We start from the raw sequence: 19,728 nt of genomic DNA on the forward strand, positions 1-19,728 counted from the left end.
AAGAAATGGCAGATGGAATATAGTGTGGGGAAGTGTATGATCATGGACTTCAGTAGTAGACAAAAACAAGACTTTTTGAAATGGGGGGAAAACTCAAGAATCAGAGGTACAAAGAGACTTGGGAACCCTTGTGCAGGATTCCCTAAAGGTTAACTTGCAGTTTGAGTTGGTGGTGGCAAATGTAATGTTAGCACTCTTTTCAAGAGGCTCAGAATATGAAAGCAAGGATGCAACGCTGAAGCTTTATATGACACTGATCAAACTTGGGAGTCTAAACAATGTGCTGGCATTGGAGAGAGTCCAGAGGAGTTTCACAAGAACGATCCCAGGAATTACAGGGTTAACATATGGAGTGTTTGGTGGCTCTGGGCATGAACTTCCAGTAAGATGGCAGTTCATGCAAACAAAGCAGCCTCTTGTGGACCAACAAAAGTTGCTTCTTTCTTTGTAAAATTTGTTTTTTTAGGATTCGGAAGCAGAGTGGGTGTGAGATTGTCTCAGACATTTCACTTGTGATCGCGAGACACTGTCGGACTATAATAATGCATGTTGCCACAGGCGTTACCCTTGTCTGGTGGAGAGACAGTTGACATGGGGGTTGCGTAGCCTCAACTGGCGTGAGTACTAGGCCTCTAGCCTCAGGCTTGCCTGCTGCTGCAGACTAGGTGAGTGACGCGGAAGCATGGTTGAACTCGGTTGGGGCCTAGCCTCGTCCACTGGTGCTGCCCTCCCAAGTTCGAGTGGTGGAATGACAGGTTGGATTGCATGCTTCTGTGCACTGGCAGACTGTATCAACAATTACTGGACAATGTGTCCCCCCACCCCAGCTCCCAAGTGTATATGCTTCTTTGCTCGATATTTTAAAATACGTTACCCACTATTTTTGAATGTTTTGCACCTTGGCCCCAGAGGAACACCCGGTACTCATTCAGCAGTACCCATACATGGTTTGAATAATTAAACTTGATTTGAATCTGGAGTTTAGAAGAATAAAAATCTACCAAATATTGAAAGATCTAGATAGAGTGGATATGGAGAGGATGTTTCCTATAGTGAGGGAGTCTAGGACCAGAGGACACAGATAGAGTGGATGTGGAGAGCATGTTTCATATAGTGAAGGAGTCTAGGACCAGAGGGCACTGATAGAGTGGATGTGGAGAGGATGTTTCCTGTAGTGGGGGAGTCTAGGACCAGAGGACACAGATAAGAGTGGATGTGGAGAGGATGTTTCCTATAGTGGGGGAGTCTAGGAGCAGAGGGCACAGCCTCAGAATAGAAGGACGCTCAGTTAGAACAGAGATGGAGGAACTTCTTTAGCCAGAGGGTAGCGGATCTGTGGAGGCCAATCATTTAGCAAATTTAGAGCAGAGGTTGAACAGTTCTTGATTAGTAAGGGTGTCAACGGTTATGGGGAGAAGGCAGGGGAATGGGGTTGAGAAGGATTCAGATTCAAGATTGTTTAATGTCATTTCCAATACAGAAGTGCAAATGAAACTAAATGTGTTACGCTGGATCCAATGTAGCACAAAAAATACACAATGCAATTGTAACTAAAAAACAATAAATATAAATAAGATCACTTATATCCACAGATTGATTGTATGCCCATAAAGTGATGCTAGATACACGAGTATCCGTATGCAAGGTGACTGTGACAAGAAATGATAACATAGTGGTGGGTTAGTGAGTAGAGGCATTGATCAGCCTTACTGCTTGCTGTGATGGAATGGCAGAGCAGACTCATTGGCCAAATGGCCTAATTCTGCTCCTAGATCTCATGGTCTTAAGGTCCAAGACTCTTCCTACCCCTCCCAACACCATACACTTCTATTTGTTCTCTCTGCTGGTTCCCCATTCCCTGTGGGAATGAGTCACATCACTAGGTAAAGAGGCTTCCTTCTGGATTTATCATTTTCTATCAATTTCCTGAATAGAGCAAGTAATTCAGTAATCCACGTCACTCTTTTCTATAGTGATTTGGATTTTACAGTGAAGGAGGACAAGGTGAATGGATAGAGGTGTACAAGATGATAAAAGGCGCAGAGACTAGACAGCCAGAGACTTTTCCCCCTCAAGGGTTGAAATGGCTAACACCAGAGGGAAAATTTTAATGTGACTGGAGGGAAGTATGGGGGGGGGGGGGGGGTTGTAAGAGGCAGGGGTTTCTAATATACACATAGAGTGATGAGTGTTAGGGATGGTGGTAGAGGTAGAGAACCTCAGATAGGCACATGGGATGATTTTAACAAAATGGAGGGCTATGTGGGAGAGAAGGTTTAGATTGATCTTAGACCATAAGATATAGGTGCACAATTAGGCCATTCAGCCCGTTGAGTCCACTCCATCAGTCTGTCATGGCTGATTTATTATCCCTCTCAACTCCATTCTCCTGCCTTCTCCCTGTAACTTTTAATGCCCTGACTAAACAAAAAGTCATCAACCTCCACTTTAAATATACTCAATAACTTGGTCTCTATGCCTATCTTGGCAATGAATTCCACAAGTTTACCACCCTCTGGCTAAAGAAATTCCTCCTCATCTCCATTCTAAATGGATGTCCTTCTGTTCTGAGGCTGTGCCCTCTGGTCCTAGACTCATCTAATATTGAAAACAATCCCTTAACATCCCTTGATGACTATGAAATGATTAGAAATACTCTTTAAGATGGAAATCAGGAAGGCAAAGAGAAGCTACACGGAGGATACGGAAGGTAGGGTTAAGGAAAATCCCAAGAAGTTCTATGGTTATATTAGGGCAGCTAGGGAGAGAATAGGGACCCCCTTGGAGATCAACTGGGTTGACTATATCTTGAGCCAAAAGGTGGGATTTTTTAATCAAATATTTCTCTTTGGTGTTTACTAAGGAAAAATACATTCCAAAGGGTGGTGATTGAGGTAGATATTTTAGGTGCATTTAAGAAATTTTTAGATAGGCATAAATGAGCCCTAATGAAAGATCTTAGCCTGAAATGTAAACTGTTTATTCCTTTCCATAAGATGCTGCCTGACCTGCTGAGTTCCTCCAGCATTTTGTATGTTACTCTCAGACAGAATCAGATACATTAGGGATATTTCAGAGACACATTAAACCAACATTCAAGTGAATGGCTTGCGCACCTTTTCCTGTGTATGTGCCCTTTGTAGACTGTATCAACCAGATTTTATTCAGTGCTCCGAGCATGATCTTTCTGAACTCCAGTACATTTCAAATGCTCTACAAGATGATCCCTGTACTCTGTATTAGCTTGCAGCTGCACTGGTTAAATTGCTTTTGATTTGAAGTATCTCGTGAGTGATCAGGGATCAGCCGCCCTCAGTTGAACATAGATCATTATAGCACAGTACAGGGTCTTCAGCCCACAACATTGTGCTGACCTATTAACTTGCACTTCCCTCCCTCAGCCTTCCATCTTTCTTTCATCCATGTGCCTATCTAAAAGTTGTTAAATGTCCTTAACGTACTTGTCTCTACCACCATCCCTGGTAGCGTGTTCCACATACTGTGTTTTTAAAAAATGCTATCTTTGACATCCTTCCTATATTTTCCTCCAATCATCTCAATATTACACCCTCTCTATGTCTCTTATCATCCCGTACACCTCCATCAAGTTACATCTCATGCTCCTTCACTTCCAAGAGGAAAAACCCTAGCTCACTTATTCTCTCCTCATAAGATATGCTCTCTAACCCAGACAGCCTGGTAAATCTCCTCTATACTCTCTCCAAAGCTTCCACATCCTTCCTATAAAGAGGTGACCCAACTAAACACTATATCCCAAGTTGATTTACTTGTTCATTTATTTTTTTCCTCTCTGCTAGATTATGTATTGCATTGAACTGCTGCTGCTAAGTTAACAAATTTCACATCACATGCCGGTGATAATAAACCTGATTCTGCACCTTGTCTAACCAGGGTTTTATAAAGCTGCATCATTATAGCCTCTATAGTCTTGAACACAATCTCCCAACTGATGAAGGCCAACACACAACTGATTCTTAACCATCCAATCAACTTGTGTGGCAACTTTGAGGGATCTATGGATGTGGACCACAAGTTTCTTTCAGGATGGTCAGAGTCAGTGCTACCTCCCAGGACAATCAGGAACGCGGTGAACCCCTGGACTTACATTGTTGACGTTGGTGAACGCCGCATTGGTACCACCGAACAAGCTGCCTCCAGTGCCGAACCCAGTCCCAGTGCTGGTATTCGTGCTGCTTCCAAAAATCCCTCCTGACTGAGAGACCTGAGGAGTTGCAAATAAACTCTGGAACACAGATGGCGAGGTTAGAGCTCAGACAAGTGCCAAGTTGAATTCATAAAGCATTGTTCATTGTTAATTTATATTTGGAGATACAGCGCAGAACAGGCCCTTCGAGCCGGGCTGCCCAGCAACCAATTTTAACCATAGCCTAATTACCAGACAATTTACAATGACCAATTAACATGCTAGCCCATCAGCTGTGGGAGGAAACCCAGACACTCAACCGGAAGAACATACAAACTTGCTTACAGAGAATGCCAGAACTGAACTCCAAACTCTGGCACCCCGGCTGTAATAGCGTCGCGCTAACCTGTACACTACTATAGCACACAACTAGCAATGTAATAAGCACCTCATTTGTTGAGTTGAAAGCCAAGGAAGAAATAATTCTTTCAAACATAGACATCTGAATAGACCAAGCCCCCATCTGGAACTGGTTTATTATTGTCACATGTACCAAGATACAGTGAAGAACTTGAATACCGTTCCTACAGATCGATCCATTACACAGTGCACTGAGGTAGAAAAAGATAAAACTGTAACAATGTGGAATAAACATCAACAGAGAAGTGCAGTGAACGTAAACAATAAGGTGAAAGACTCGTTATAGTAGGCACATGACCACAAGAAGCTACAGATGGTTGTGGACACAGCTCAGCTCATCACAGAAACCAGTCTTCCATACAAGGACTGACTACACTTCCCACTGGCTCAGTAAACCAGCCAGCTTAATCAAAGGCCCTACCCACCCCGGACATTCTCTGCTCTTCTTTCTCCCATCGGGCAAAAGATACAAAAGCCTGAAAGCATGTCCCACCAGGCTCTAAGACAGCTTCTACTTCGCTATTATAAGACTATGGAATGGTTTCCTTGAGCAATAAGATAAACTCTTGATCGCATGAACCTCAGTATGATCTTGCATCTGATTGTGTACCTGCACTGCACTTTATTCTAGATTTTACTGCTTTAGTCTATTCTACCTCAATGCACCGTGTAATGATTTGATGTGTAGAAATTCAAGTTTATTGTCATCTGTACACATACAAAACATTTCTCTGGGCCATGGTGCACCCACAATACTTAAAACCAAATATTGCCATAAATAAGTTAATAAAACACAATTAAAAATGCACGTAGTGAGCAGCACAGGTAAACATTAAACAGCTCACTGTCTTCGTGAAGAGACCTCATCAATAGTCTCCCAGCCTGAGGGAAGAAGCTGTTACCCCGTCTGGCAAACCTAGTCCCGATGCTCCATACCTCCTTCCTGATGGTAGTGGGTCAGAGATTGTGTGGGGATGCTTCAGGCCCTTCATATACAAGTTTGTCACTGTATCTTGTACTTGCACTGCACAATAGACAATAGAAAACCAACTCCAGAAGGGGGTTTGGTTCAGTTCATCTACAGCACCTCTCGTATCACAGTGTCCCTCAAGACCTCCCTAGAAATGGGCCAAATAGCCTAATTCTGCTCCTAATCTGATGGTCTTCTTGAAACTGGAACACCCGGGAGTAACACACGCAGTCGTGGAGAGAACATGTAAAATTCACACACAGGCAGCGTCAGAGGCCGGGACTGACCCTGGGTGGTTGATGTGTGGCAGCCGCTGTACTAGATGTGGCAGTACGCTGCCCAGAACATTGTTGCCTCCAACAAGGAGCCAGCTACCCCGATCTTTAATGGAATACCCATTGTTCCCAACATCCTGAAAGTCACTACTAATCTGAAAGGTAGCAGGCACAGCCACAGAAATATGGGAGGCTAGGCACCGAGCCCTGTACTGAGAGATTTACTCCTGACACCCCAAAGACTTCACCATCTAAAGCACACGTCAGGAGCTCGAAGGACAACTTGCTTGGTGTAACAGCCTGTTACTGTGCTGAATAACACGCAGCATACCGGTTAGTGTAACGCCATTACAGCACCAACGATCACCCACTGGGGATCAATTGGGAGTTTGTATGTTTCTCCCTGTAATACCTCTAGGTATCCTGGTTTCCTCCCATATTCCAGGTTAGGGGTAGTAAGTTGTGGGCGCGCTACATTGGTGCCAGAAGCATGGTGACACTTGTAGGCTGCCCTTGGACTGCGTTGATTGTTGATGCAAACTACATATTACTGTTTTGATGTATACATGACAAATAAAAACTCTGCCATGAATTGTCCCAAGCCTGGCTGTCAAAGGAGGGGGGTTGCCCATGGGGTTTGTAACCCCATTCCATAAAACCTCAGAGCTTCAGAAATGTCAACAGAGCTCCAAAGACCCCATTCCTGGAAGAGGAAGGACAGACCAAGATGGGCTACACCTGGGAAAACTTGAAAGACTGGCCCAAGACAGAGGACTCTAGTGAGCTGCCAGCAGAGACCCATGTATCAATAGGGGTAATGGGCTTAAATGGTGACTAAGTTAATTTTTATCTTTATGATAACTCTCCCAGCAGTGAGACTGCTCCCTCTTGGTTTTACCCCATTACCTATAGCAAGAAATCACAAGTTTAGCAAGTTGAACACACAGACAGTTAAACTAACAGTTCTCCTGAAAGTCTTACCATGCTGCTGGTGTTGGGCTGCCCCAGTGTGTTAGCCGCACCGAACCCAAAGCCGGTGCTCTGTGTGGTGGTGGCGAGTCCGAAGGGCTTGGCACCAAAGAGGCTGCTGGTGGGCTGTGGCTGTCCAAAGAGGCCTCCAGTAGATGTACCAAAAGCACCAGCAGCTGGAAGACAGAGATCCAAATGTCAGCAGAGAGCAGTAACAGCACACAGACTGCGTCAAGGGGCAACAGCCATACTTAACTATCCTTTCAGCCCCAAACCTGTCACACAAAATAATATCAGGACCTACCTGTAACCCCACACCATGCACACATGCTTGCATCTTTTTTTTTTGCTCTTTTTGAACTACTTGTTTAATTTTGAATATATATTTAATGTAATTTATAGACTATTATTTATATATTGCACCGCATTGTTGCCACAAAACAAAAAAATTCTCGACCTATACCGGTCTCTGCCATTCGTTTGGATTCATTGGCTGCATGGAGGGGGTAGTCTGCTGCATTGGCAACAGCTTGCTCTCCATATGGTACTGCCCTGGCCTACGCACCACGTAGACACAGAAAGCATCTTCCTAAGTTAAAAACACAAGGAAGTCTGCAGATGCTGGAGATCCAGAGCAACACACACAAAATGCTGGAGGAACTCAGCAGGTCAGGCAACACCTATGGACATTTATTCATCTCCACAGATACTGCCTGATCTGCTGAGTTCCTCCAGCCTTTTGTGTGTGATGCTCCTCCGAAAGTAAACCTGATAATGATTTATTTTACTCCTAACAATAACTTGCCCTCCAATTTAAAATTAAGCAGTAATTGCTGCTTGGATAATTACTGTTTGGGACAGCATGGAAGCTTAGTGGTTAGTGTAGAGCTATTACAGCACCAGTGTCCCTGGTCTAATTCTGTTTTTTTGTGACAATCTACAGTCATTCGAACTTCTTGGTGACACAAAATTGAACTTGAGGTCCAAATAAGTTGGAGGCTGCATAGCTGCCCAATCAAGTCAAAGATATGCTTTGCCAAGGGTAGATGATACATGCTGTAGAATCTATAAAACCCTTCCTGTAGCTTCAGGATATTCTCAACAGGGCAGAGTCATGTGTTCAGAGGAAAGGCAGATCAGAATAAGACTTAATGGACTATATGCAGGTGTCAGTAAAAGTACCTGAAAAACAAAACTGGTTTAAAGGCCAAAACTTCTCAGAATAATTTGTCAGTTTATGCACCTTTCATCACACTTCAATTATAGGGTCATTTTTCAAATCTAAAGAAGGTGGGGCACAGTAGCCTAGCAGTTAGGGTGATGCTACTATAGCCCAGCAATGGAATTTGGAGTTCAACTCCAGTGTTCTCTGTAAGAAGTTTGTACGTTCCTTCCTGTGAGCATGTGGGTTTCCTCCGGGTGCTCCAGTTTCTTCCTACAGTCCAAGGACGTACTGGTTAGCAGGTTAACTGATGATTGTAAATTATCCTCTGATTAGGCTAGAGTTAAATCGGTGGGCTGCTGGGTGACACCACTTGTTGTCCAGAAGGGCCTGTTCTGTGCTGTATCACACATAAATTTTTTTTAAAAACTGATACAAGCTCTAAAATGACCTTTAGTTCTGAATTTTATTTACAAGGTGGCAAGGTTCAATTGCTAGATCTGTCATGACTACTTCTGCACTGATGTACTAGGCATTGCAGAGTATTGGGTCAAGTCACTGTGTATATTTAAAGTGGATGTTGATAGGTTCTAGACTAGTCAAGGAAAAGGTTACGGAGGGAATGCAGGAGAATGGGGTTCAATGGGATAATATATCAGCCATGGTGGAATGCAGAGCAGACTCGATGCCTCATGACAAAGTGGTGAGCACTGAACAGAAGAAACTACACCCACCAGGGTGGTTACTGTCTGACCCAGGACTCTACCCTCGTTTCTTCAGTTTACCTGAAAACAGTACAGGATCTGGTTGGGGCCAGTTTGAATCCTTCTTGGTTTAGAATTAATAGCAATAGAATATAGCTACAACCACTCTAAAGGTGCCATGTGAGCATTGTGGCTTGCTTAACGCTTTACAGCACCAGCAATTCTAACCGCTGTCTGCAAGGAGCTTCTGCTTTCACCCTCTGGCTGCATGGGCTTCCTCTCCGTGCCCGTTTCCTCCCGCATTCCCAACACATACAGGTTTTATTTATTATTTTATTTACAGATACAGCGCAGAACAGGCCCTTCTTGCCCAACAAGCCAGTTAACCTACTAACTAGCAGGTCTTTGGACTGAGGGAGGAAACCGACACAGTCTGTCCGGACACTCAGCTGTGGGGATCAAACACTGATCAATACTCGCTGGCACCACAACGCAACTCCAGTCACCACTTTGCCGCAGCTTGGCGGTATACTGCTCGTTAAAAACTAGAAAACGCAAATCGAAGTGACGGTTCCCACCAGCTCTCTAGTCTCAGACTAATTCTCTCCCTAAAGCCTTGTAGATACTTTAGAATCCTTGTGCAGGATTCCCTTAAGATTAACTTGCCGGTTAAGTCTGCGGTGAGGAAGGCAAATGCAATATTAGCACTCATTTTGAGAAAACTAGAATATAGCAGCAAGTGATGCTGAAGCTTTATAAGACACTGGTCACACCACACCTGTGAGTAGTTTTGGCCCTGTATCCAAGAAAGAAAATGCTCACATTGGAGGGGGTCCAGTGGAGGTTCACAAGAATAATTCTGGAAATTAAAGGGTTAACATATAAGGAACGTTTGATGACTCTGGGCCTGTACTCACTGGAGTTTTGAAGAATGAAAGGGGATCTCACTGAAACCTATCAAATATTTAAAGGCTTAGCGAGAATGTTTCCTATAGTGGGAAACTCTTGTAATGGAGAACACAGCCACCAAGGGCATCCCTTTAGAACAGAGATGAAAAGTAATTTCTTTAGCTGGAGGGTGGTGAATCTATGGAATTCATTGCCACAGATGGCTCACAAGGCCAAGTCACTGAGTATATTTAAAGCAGAGGTTGATAGGTTCCTGATTAGTAAGGGCAAATGTTACAGGGAGAAGCAGGAGAATGGGGGCTTGAGACAATACAGTTTGTAAATCAGTCGATGGAATGGTGAAGCATACTATGATAGGCTGACAAACTAACCGTTTCACTCCAATAATTCTTGCTCCCTCATGCACCTTTCACTATGAAGGACCCTTCTCCTGATGGTCAGTGAACTCACCTGCTCCGAAGCTCGTTTTGTTCTGACCAAAGTTGAATCCTCCAGTGGGGTTGGCTGGTGTGGCTCCAAACAGCCCAGTGCCAGTACTGGATGTAGCAGTGGACGCGCCAAAGAGTCCACCCCCACCCCCCAGCGGGGCCTGTGGTCCTTTCCGGCCAGCAGTGTAATCTTCCAGTCGTAGCTCCTGGGGAAGGCAAAAGTCACAAGGAATTAGTGTCAATACCCAATAGCGCTGGTCAGGGTCAACTATGGATCTTGTATCCTAGTTGTCTGAATACATAAGCCAGGGCAGTACAAAGTGGATAGCAAGCTGTTGTCCATGCAGCAGGCTCCCCTTGTCTATGTGTGGAAATTGTGGTAAAGCAAGGGTTAAAGACAACACCCAAGCAAGGCTGGGACAGTAGAAGTCAACTAACACTACCAAAACACTTCTGATGAGATAGGCTGGGCTGACTGTGACGGCGTAGTCAAGTCCAACAAGGTCTTCCTAAAACACAGCATTTATTTATACAATAGGGGATGCCGGAGACAGATATAAGGAAGGATGTGAAACACATGCAACAACTAAGGGACAATTGCTTTACTAACTTCAAAATATCATCAGTTGTCATCTTCAAGTTTTGATCAAATTTTAACACCTCTTATGATGGCAATTGATCTTTCAAATAAGGAATTTGCCAAATTTACAAATGGTCAATATTCATCATTGACAAGCCATACCTGTTTTCTGTCCTGGCTTCAGAAATAGCGCGGGTGATAGCAGCCCATGCAGTATTTCTTGTGCACAGGTTTTACAAAAAGCATGTTTGAGTTGTAAGAGTGCGAGTAAAGTTATTTTACTTATTTTATTATTGGTGATGAACCCAAAGGAACGGCAGAGACCGATACACTTTGGCATCAACAGCAGTTGCCAGTCAGCATCGCAGGACTGCCTTAGGGACTCCAGCACTGAACTTTTCCCCCTCAGGATTTACTCCTGAAGTCTTCCCTGTGAGTGGGTATAACTGCAAGGCAATGGAGATTTGAGATCAGAGTTTCTCTTCTCCTAGATGAGCTGCCAACCATGGCTGATGAGCCCCATCTGCCCGAACACAAAGCAGTGAACACACCCAGTGGGCAACATCAATCCAATGCCAACTTCCAAACCTCTCGGCTGCATGGAAGCCCAATGTCAATGGGCCAGGGAGAGGCCATGAACACCAACTCTCCCCCGACCAGAGACTGCGCTCACCTCGAGAGACTTGGTCTCGTACTCCTTCATGGCTGTGATACAGTGATGTTTGGTGCTGATGCTGGTGCTGACGCCAGACTTCACCATCGTGTCGGTGCCTGTTGGAGGCTGCAGATCAACAAAAGGCAAGAGAAATTAAGAGGCTCGTGGCCCAAGAATCTGCACATTGTCATGAGTACACTAAATCATTCAAAATTAATTCTTCTTCCGAAAGGAGCCCTCAATGCACCTCAAGTAAGCTTGGAGTGTCACAGTAGCCAAGCAGTTAGCGTGACACGATTACAGCTCTGGGTGTCAGAGTTCGGAACTCAATTCCAGTATTCTCTGTAAGAAAGTTTACATTCTTCTCGTGTGCACGTGGGTTTCTTTCATGTGCTCCAGATTCCTCCCATAGTCCAAAGGCCCACCAGTTAGCAAGTTAAATGCTCATCGTAAACTGCCCTGTGATTTGGCCAGTATTAAACTGGTGGGTCACTGGACAGCACATTGAATCTGCTCCATCACTCCATGATGGCTGGATTATTATCCTTCTCAACTCCATTCTTCTGCTTTCTCCCTATAACCCTTACTAATCAAAACTCAACTGTTAAATATACCCAATGACTTAACCTCCATAGTCGTCTGTGGCAACAAATTCCACAGATTCACCACCCTCTGGTTAAAGAAATTCTTCATGTGTTCTTAAGGGACATTCCTCTATTCCGAGGTTGTGCTCTCTAGTCTGAGACTCTCACTATAGGAAACATCCTCTCCACATCCACTCTAGGCTTTTTGACATTCAATAGGTTTTAGTAATATTCCCCCCTTATTCTTCTAAATTCCAGCAAATACAGGCCCAGAGCCATCAAACACAGCTCATGCATTAAACCATTTGCTCCCAAGATCGTTCTAGTGAATATCTTCCAAACCCTTTCCAGCCCACAATACTCACATTGAATTTCACGGTTGTTCCAGTAGGTGCCGTGGCATTAAAGGATGCACCTCCAAAAAGGCTCCCTGATGTACCGCCAAAGGGGTTAGAGGATGTGCTTGTGGTGCCAAATAATCCTCCTCCAGTGGTGTTAGTCCCGAAGTCTGAAACAGAAATAGCAGGGTCAGTGAGTGGGTGATAAAACACACAAAATGCAGGAGGAACTCAGCAGGCCAGGCAGCATCTACGGAAAAGAGTACAGTTCACATTTTGGGCCAAAACCCTTCAGCAGGACTGCAGAGAAAGATGAGGTGTAGAGTTAAGGGGGGGGGGGGGGGGGAAGAAGAGGAGACTCAAGGTGATGGGTGAAGCCAAGAGGGGGAGGGGTGAAGTAATGAGCTGGGAAGTTGACTTGGAAGCTGTGTGGTTGGAGAAGGGGGAAATCTAATAGGAGATGACAGAAGACTACGGAAGAAAGAAAAAGGGGAGGGAAGGAGCACCAGAGGGAAGTGATAGGCAGGCAAGGAGATAAGGTGAAAGGGGGAAAGGGGGTGGGGAGCTGGGGGGGGGGATTACTGGAAGTTTGAGAAATCGATGTTCATGCCGTCAGGTTGGAGATACACAGATGGAATATGTATTGTTTCTCCAACCTGAATGTGGCCTCATCATGACAGTGGAGGCCATTAATAGACATATTGGAAAGGGAATGGGACGTGGAATTAAAAGGGTGGCCACTGGCACACGAGAGCATATGTGCTCAGTGAAGTGGACTCCCAATACACCAATGTATCATCGGCTGTACTCCTTTCCACAGATACTGCCTGGCCTGCTGAGTTCCTCCAGTATTTTGTGTAGCTTGGACTTCCAGCATCTGCAGATTTTCTCCTGTTTGTGACTAGTAAAGCAGCCGTTCTGTTTTGCACTGTACCGACACCAACCATTCTCATCTACCATGATGCTGCCTAGATTAGAGAACACATCTGAGTAGAGGCTGAGCAAGAGGTTTCTCTTTGGAGTGAAGGAGGATGAGAGGTGACTTGATAGAAGTAAATATGATTATAGGGATAGTCAGGGACTTTTACCCCAAGGCAGCAATGGCTAATAACTTTAAGGTGAGTGGGGCAAGTACAAGACCATAGGAGGACTATTAAAGGGAGGACTAGAATATAAAAGCAAGTGTGGATGTGGAGAGGATGTTTCCTATGCTGGGAGACTCTAGGACCAGTGGATACAGTAACAGAATAGAGGGGTGTTCTTTTAGGATGGAGATGAGGAGGAATTTCTTCAGCTAGCGAGTGGTGAATATGTGGAATTCATTGCTACAGACAGCTGTGGAGGCCAAGTCATTGGATATATCTAAGGCAGAGGTTGAGAGAAAACTTGACTGATCAGGGTGTGTAGGGTTATGGGCCGAATACAGGGAGAAAAAGGGATCAGCCATGATGAAATGGCAGAACAGTCTCACTGGGGCAAATGGCTCAATTCTTTTTCTGTATCTTATGGTCTTGTAAGATAGAAAAGCAGAATTAAGCCTCTTGTCCATTGAGTTGGCTCCACCATTCCATCATGACTGATTTATTATCTCTCTAAACCCCGTTCTCCTGCCTTCTTCCTGTAATCTTTGACATCTTAACAAATTAAAAATCTAGCAACTCAACGTCTAGTGTATGATTCCCAATTGGGAACAGCAGTAGAGGTCAAATGCTCTAGTTAGATGAGCACTGTGGCAACAGAAGGCAACAGCAAACCACTGTTGAAATTTCTGCCTAGTCAGTCAATCATGGAAAGAAACAAAAGGAAACCAGACAACAGCGTGAATGGGGTTGATTCTCATCAACAGAACAACACCTCGCTCGGTACGGGGTAGTCATGGGCTCCAGGTGACACCAGACCACCATCTAGAGCCTGTAAGCAATAGGGAAAGGCTAAGGGTGGCAACATGGAACATCCATACACTTTACCAGAAAGGAAAGTTGGACAACACATTAAATGAAGTGAAAAGATTGGAAGTTGATATCTTAGGCCTGTCAGAAATTAGATGGACCAACAGTGGCAAATTCACCAAGAATAGTTCTCTGAAAATGTATTCTGGAGATCAACAGCATACGTATGGAGTTGGAATTATTTTAAACAAGTATCAAAATGTCTTATGGGATATTGGGCAATATCTGACCTGCTGCTTTTAGTTAAATTAAGGGGTAACCTTTTTAATATTAGCATAATCCAAGCCTATGCACCAACAAACGATGCGAATGAAGAGGATATCAACAAGTTTTATAAAGATCTCGACAGTGCTTATGAGCAATGTAAATCTCAGGATATAAAACTAGTCATGGGAGATTTTAACTCCAAGTTAGACAGGAAAGGGTTGACAACATCATAGGACCTTTTGGATTAGGGGAGAAAAATGAAATGGAGAAAGGTTTACTGATTGGTGTGACAGAAACAACCAAGTGAATCACCAATACTTGGTATAAAAACCATCCACGTAGATTGTGTACTTGGATCAGCCCTGGAGATAAAACAAGGAATCAAATAGATTTCATTATCATCAATGAAATGCTTTAGAAATAACGTCACAAATTCTAAAGCCTACCCAGGAGCGGACTGTGGTTCAGATCACCATCCAGTAATAGCTACCATTAAAACAAAATTAAAGAAACTGAAACGTGGAAAAAAGAGAAAGTATATGTTGGGAGAACTTAAAAAATGATAGCATTTTTAAGCAACATTTCAAAACAGCTGTAGAAAAACACCTCAACAAAAACAAAACAACACCTATTTGGGACAGATTTGAATATGCTATACAGCAATCAGCAGAGGAGATAATCCCAGTACAAGAAATCCAACACACCAACAGGGGGTGGGTAATCCAAGAAATTCTAGATCTGATGGAACAAAGAAGGTTAGTGAAGAATAATGAAGTGCAATACAGACAGACCAGACAATTGTGCAATATTGCAAAGGAAGAACGACTGAATCAAAAATGCAATGAAGTAGAAGGCCATTATTACCAACAGCAAAGAAGTGCACAAGAAAATTACTGGAATTTAAAAAACCTCCTCTACAGGATCAGCATACTGGATCCATACTAACAAATCCAGATGAAGTATGAGAGGTGGAGTCAGCATATAGAGCAGCTTTTTGAAGATATTAGGGGGGGAACCCCCAGATAGTAAACACCCTAATTCTGGCTCACCTATTACCAAAGAAAAAAATAACTAAAGCAATGAAAAGCATGAAACATGGTAAAGCCACTAGACCTGATGAAATATCAGTGGAAATGATACAAGCCCTAGAAGATCTGGGCATAGATATTCCTTTTGAACTGTTTAATGGCATATATGAGTCTGGTGTATTGCCTGACGATCTCTTGAAATCAGTATTTATAACTCTGCCAAAAATTCCTGGAACTATTGTCTGCGAAAATTATAGAACAATCAGTCTTATGAGCCACATAATAAAGATTTTGTTGAGAATTGTTCTGAACCGAATTAAAAACAAGTTAAGGCCAGAAACTTCTAAACTGCAATATGGGTTTAAGGATAGAGGAACTAGGAATGCAATTTTCATACTACGAATGCTTTCAGAAAGGGCAACTGAATAACAGAAATGTACACCACACCAAAACCTCATGCAAAACGCTGGGAAAGATTTCACTGCTAATGTAATGGTTTTTCTGTAGCAGCAGTGTTTGGGCCATTGTTAGAGATAACAGGGCTTTGGAATGCATGCTGTACAAAGAAGGGAGTGTTTTTTTTCTTGTTGTGTGCCTGAGACCAAGGTGATCTGGGTCTTTTGTTTATTGGAAGATGGGAAAGAAGATGCCAGAAAGGAGAGGTTGTAGACACCAAAAAGGAGTGGACGGAGTGGGCCGGATGTCAACGAAGCCCAGGGAAATTGACAGAGGATCAGTGGAAGGGAAACCATGATCTCCAACTTGTGCACGTTAGACTGTTTCACTAAAACGGGCCCTTTTCTTTGTTTTACTTTACCAACCCTTTAGTCAAATTAAGAATTATAAAGCTAAATCGTTAATTGCATAGGGTGTACTGCCTGTAAGTTCGTGGTACTGATTTGTAACAGGGTGACACATCGCACAGCATCCACACAAACAGGAAGCTTTGCACCTCAATCTCTCACGTTTGTTGGAGCCAGAGATTGTCTCCCCTAGACTCACACGGCGGACAGTGAAGCATGGTGGAAAGAGTGTCATGGTTTAGGGCTACTTGGCTGCCTCAGGGGCTGCATAAGCTTGCAATCATTGAGGGAACAATGAATTCAAAATTGTATCAAGACATTTTATAGGAGAATGTCAGGCTAGTGGTCCATCACATTAAGCTTATAGAAGTTGGATAATGCAACAAGACAACGATTTGAAACACCAGTAAATCAACAAAAGAATGATTTTAAAAAGAAAAAAGTTCTTGTTTTGGAATGGTCAAGTCAGAGTTCAGACCTTAACCCAATTGAGACACTGTGGCATGATCTGAAGAGGACTGTTCATGCAAATTATTTTGGAAATATTGATGAACTGAAACAGTTTTGTATGAAAGAATGGTCTAAAATTCCTCCTTGCCGTTGTTCAAGTCTGATCAGCAGCTACAGGAAACATTTTGTGGAAGCTATTACTGCTAAAGGAAGTTCTACCAGTTATTAAATACAAGGGTTCACATGCTTTTCCAGCCTGGACTCTAGATGATTAAACAATGTGTTCAAAAAACACATGAAAAGTACAATTGTTGTGTTATCAGCTTAGGCAGATTGTGTTTTCTATTAGAGACTGAGATGACGGTCAGACCACATTTTATGAGTAATTACTGCAGAAAACCAGGCAGTACAAAGGGTTCACAAAAAAACTTCTTTCAACTGTAAATCTGAATTTTCAATCTTGAAGTCTGCTTTATTTTAGTCTTGAAGTTCCACCAACACAAGACTCTCCGGCATAAATTAACCCCCCACAAGAGTCCCTGCTTACTTCCGAAGCCTCCAGCCGGCTTGCTCTGGGTGAAGGCATTGCTCTGCTGGTTGGAGAAAAGGCCTCCAGAGCTCGTGCCCCCAAAGATGCTGCTGGATGTTGATGTCCCAAAGCCAAATCCCGAGTTGGAGGATGATGTCGCCGGTTGCCCAAAGTTACTGGTGCCAAACAGCCCTCCTGGAGAGAATATTGGAGACCATTAGTAAAGCCTGGAGACAAGAGCAAACAGACTTCAACAAAGAACTGCTTTAGAATGGAAAGGGCTTCACACAGCACCTTCATAATCAGTATGTGCATTCATCAAGTGCAAAGAAACAGTAACAGGGACCAGATAATACTTTAGTAATATACAACATAAAACAGTACGGTATAGGCCCATCAGCCCACAATGTTTATGTCGGTCCTTTAACCTATTCCAAGATCAGTCTATATATACCTTTCCTCCTACATAGGCAGAGGGATGAAAGAAAAAAACACACGGATTACTATTTGAGACACTCTTAAATGTCTCTGCTTCAGCTCTACCACTCCCCAGCAGCGTCCCAAACGCCCACCACTGTGTGTAAAAAAACCTACCCGACATTTCCCCCTCTTCCCTTTACTTTCCTCCAATCACCTTAAAATTATGCCCCCTCACATTAACCTTTTCTGCCTCTGGAGAGGGAGGGGTGTCCTCTGGCTGTCTACTTATCACCTTATACACCTCTATCAAGTCAACTCTCATCCTCCATCGAGGGTGTAATAAATATTGATCCAGATCACCAGGGAGAATCTGTTCTACTGTCTTGAGTTTGCATCTCATCTGACAGAGAGTACTACAGCGGGAGTCTGGAATTTTACACTCAGCTCTCCCGCGGGAGACTTGAATCCACAACTTCGTAACTCAGAGTCCTGCCTACTGGACCACAGCTCTGACTCTCTGGCAAACACACATCCAGCTCACTGACTTCCCGGGAACACCTGTCCAACGTGACTGATTCGATGTAACCTTACGAAAGTGATAAACCAATACTTCGCCACCAGAGACATCACAACCTAAGACGACATTAGGGAAAAAAGTACTCGTGGTATTTCTATTTGTGACCCATACCAATACCAACATTAACCAATGCAAGAGAAACAACTTGTATCTGGTCCAAAACATATTCTATTTAGGGGATCTTATTGTGAACTGACTGGAATGGCTCTAACAGAGTCAGACACACAGGAATACACCCCTCAGCCCAGTTAGTTGACGCTAGCCATACTGCCTGACTGAGCAAGTCCCATTGGTCTGCATCTGGCCTACATCCCTCTAAACTTTCCTATCCACGTATGTCCAAATGTTTTTCAAACACAACTGAACCCGCCTCAAGTACATCCCCTGGCAGCTCATTCTGTATATCCCACCACCCTCTGGATGGGAAAACTTTAAATCTTTTACCTCTCACCTTAAAACTAACTTGTAAAGGTGTACACGGTGATAAGAGGCACTGAGAGTGGACAGCCAGAGACTTTCTCCCCCAGAGCGGAAACAGCCAACACGAGGGGCATAGTTTTAAGGTGATTAGAGGAAAGTACAGAGCAGATGTCAAAAGTAGTATTTTTTATTTATGATATACACACATACATACACACACACACACACAAAGTGGTGGATGTACTGCCTAGAGTGGTAGCATTAAAGAAACTAAGATAGGCACATAAATGGTGGACTATGTGAGAGGGAAGGGTTAGCTTGAGGTTAGAGTAGTGGGCTGAAGGGCCTTTACTGTGCTGTAGTATTCTGTAGCAATGTACTACATACAGAGTGAGAGACAACGACACGCAGTCTGTAAGTTGTTTCGAGACTAGTTTATTCAAACTTCGCGGCACTGGCATTTAATCCCTAGCGCCCGCCCTCTCCGGGCGGAAATGACGTCAGAGGTGCATTACCAAAGTCTCCCCCTGCGCACTAGCTATTTGTGAGCCGGTTTGCCTGCGCAGAAAGTGGGTCGCCACATAACCCCCCCCCCCAGGACCGGCGATACACCCCCCAATGTCCACAGTCTGGATCAGCCTCTGTTTGGGAGGTCTGCCTCTGCGCCGCAGTGCCTGAACCTCGACCGGCTGCGCCAAGTCCACATGGGCTGGTTTGAGTCGGTCCACCATGAAAACCTCCTCTTTCCCCGCAATGTCCAGAACATACGTGGACCCGTTGTTGTTGATCACCTTGAACGGCCCCTCGTACGGCCGCTGTAGCAGTGCCCGGTGTCCGCCCCTTCATATAAACACAAACTTACAGTTCTGTAGGTCTTTGGGTACATGGGTTGGGGTCCATCCGTGCTGTTAAGTCGGTACGGGGACCAGGTTGCCAAGCCTTTCGCGTAGTCCATCCAGGACTGCTGCGGGTTCTTCCTCTTGCCCCCTTGGGGCTGGTATGAACTCTCCTGGGACGGCTATGGGTGTGCTGTACACCAACTCGGCCGACGAGGCATGCAGATCCTCTTTGGGCGCTGTGCCAATTCCAAGCAGGGCCCAGGGAAGCTCATCCACCCAGTTAGGTCCTCTCAGGCGGCCCACGAGAGCCGACTTCAAGTGACGGTGGAAGCGTTCCACCAGTCCAT

The 19,728-nt window shown here is 44.2% G+C and overlaps 1 protein-coding gene across 1 annotated transcript in view; it reads right to left on the minus strand.

The window, feature by feature from the left end:
* The window catches only part of nup98 (nucleoporin 98 and 96 precursor), a 107,173-nt gene that overhangs the window by 62,372 nt on the left and 25,073 nt on the right, over positions 1-19,728 (minus strand). Inside the window, 6 exon segments of the mRNA XM_073041943.1 lie at positions 4,127-4,264; positions 6,812-6,975; positions 10,025-10,208; positions 11,256-11,363; positions 12,187-12,329; positions 17,144-17,320. Of these exon segments, the coding sequence (XP_072898044.1) occupies positions 4,127-4,264; positions 6,812-6,975; positions 10,025-10,208; positions 11,256-11,363; positions 12,187-12,329; positions 17,144-17,320 (914 nt within the window).

The sequence above is a fragment of the Hemitrygon akajei genome, chromosome 4, assembly GCF_048418815.1.
Source record: "Hemitrygon akajei chromosome 4, sHemAka1.3, whole genome shotgun sequence".
Lineage (NCBI taxonomy): Eukaryota > Metazoa > Chordata > Chondrichthyes > Myliobatiformes > Dasyatidae > Hemitrygon > Hemitrygon akajei.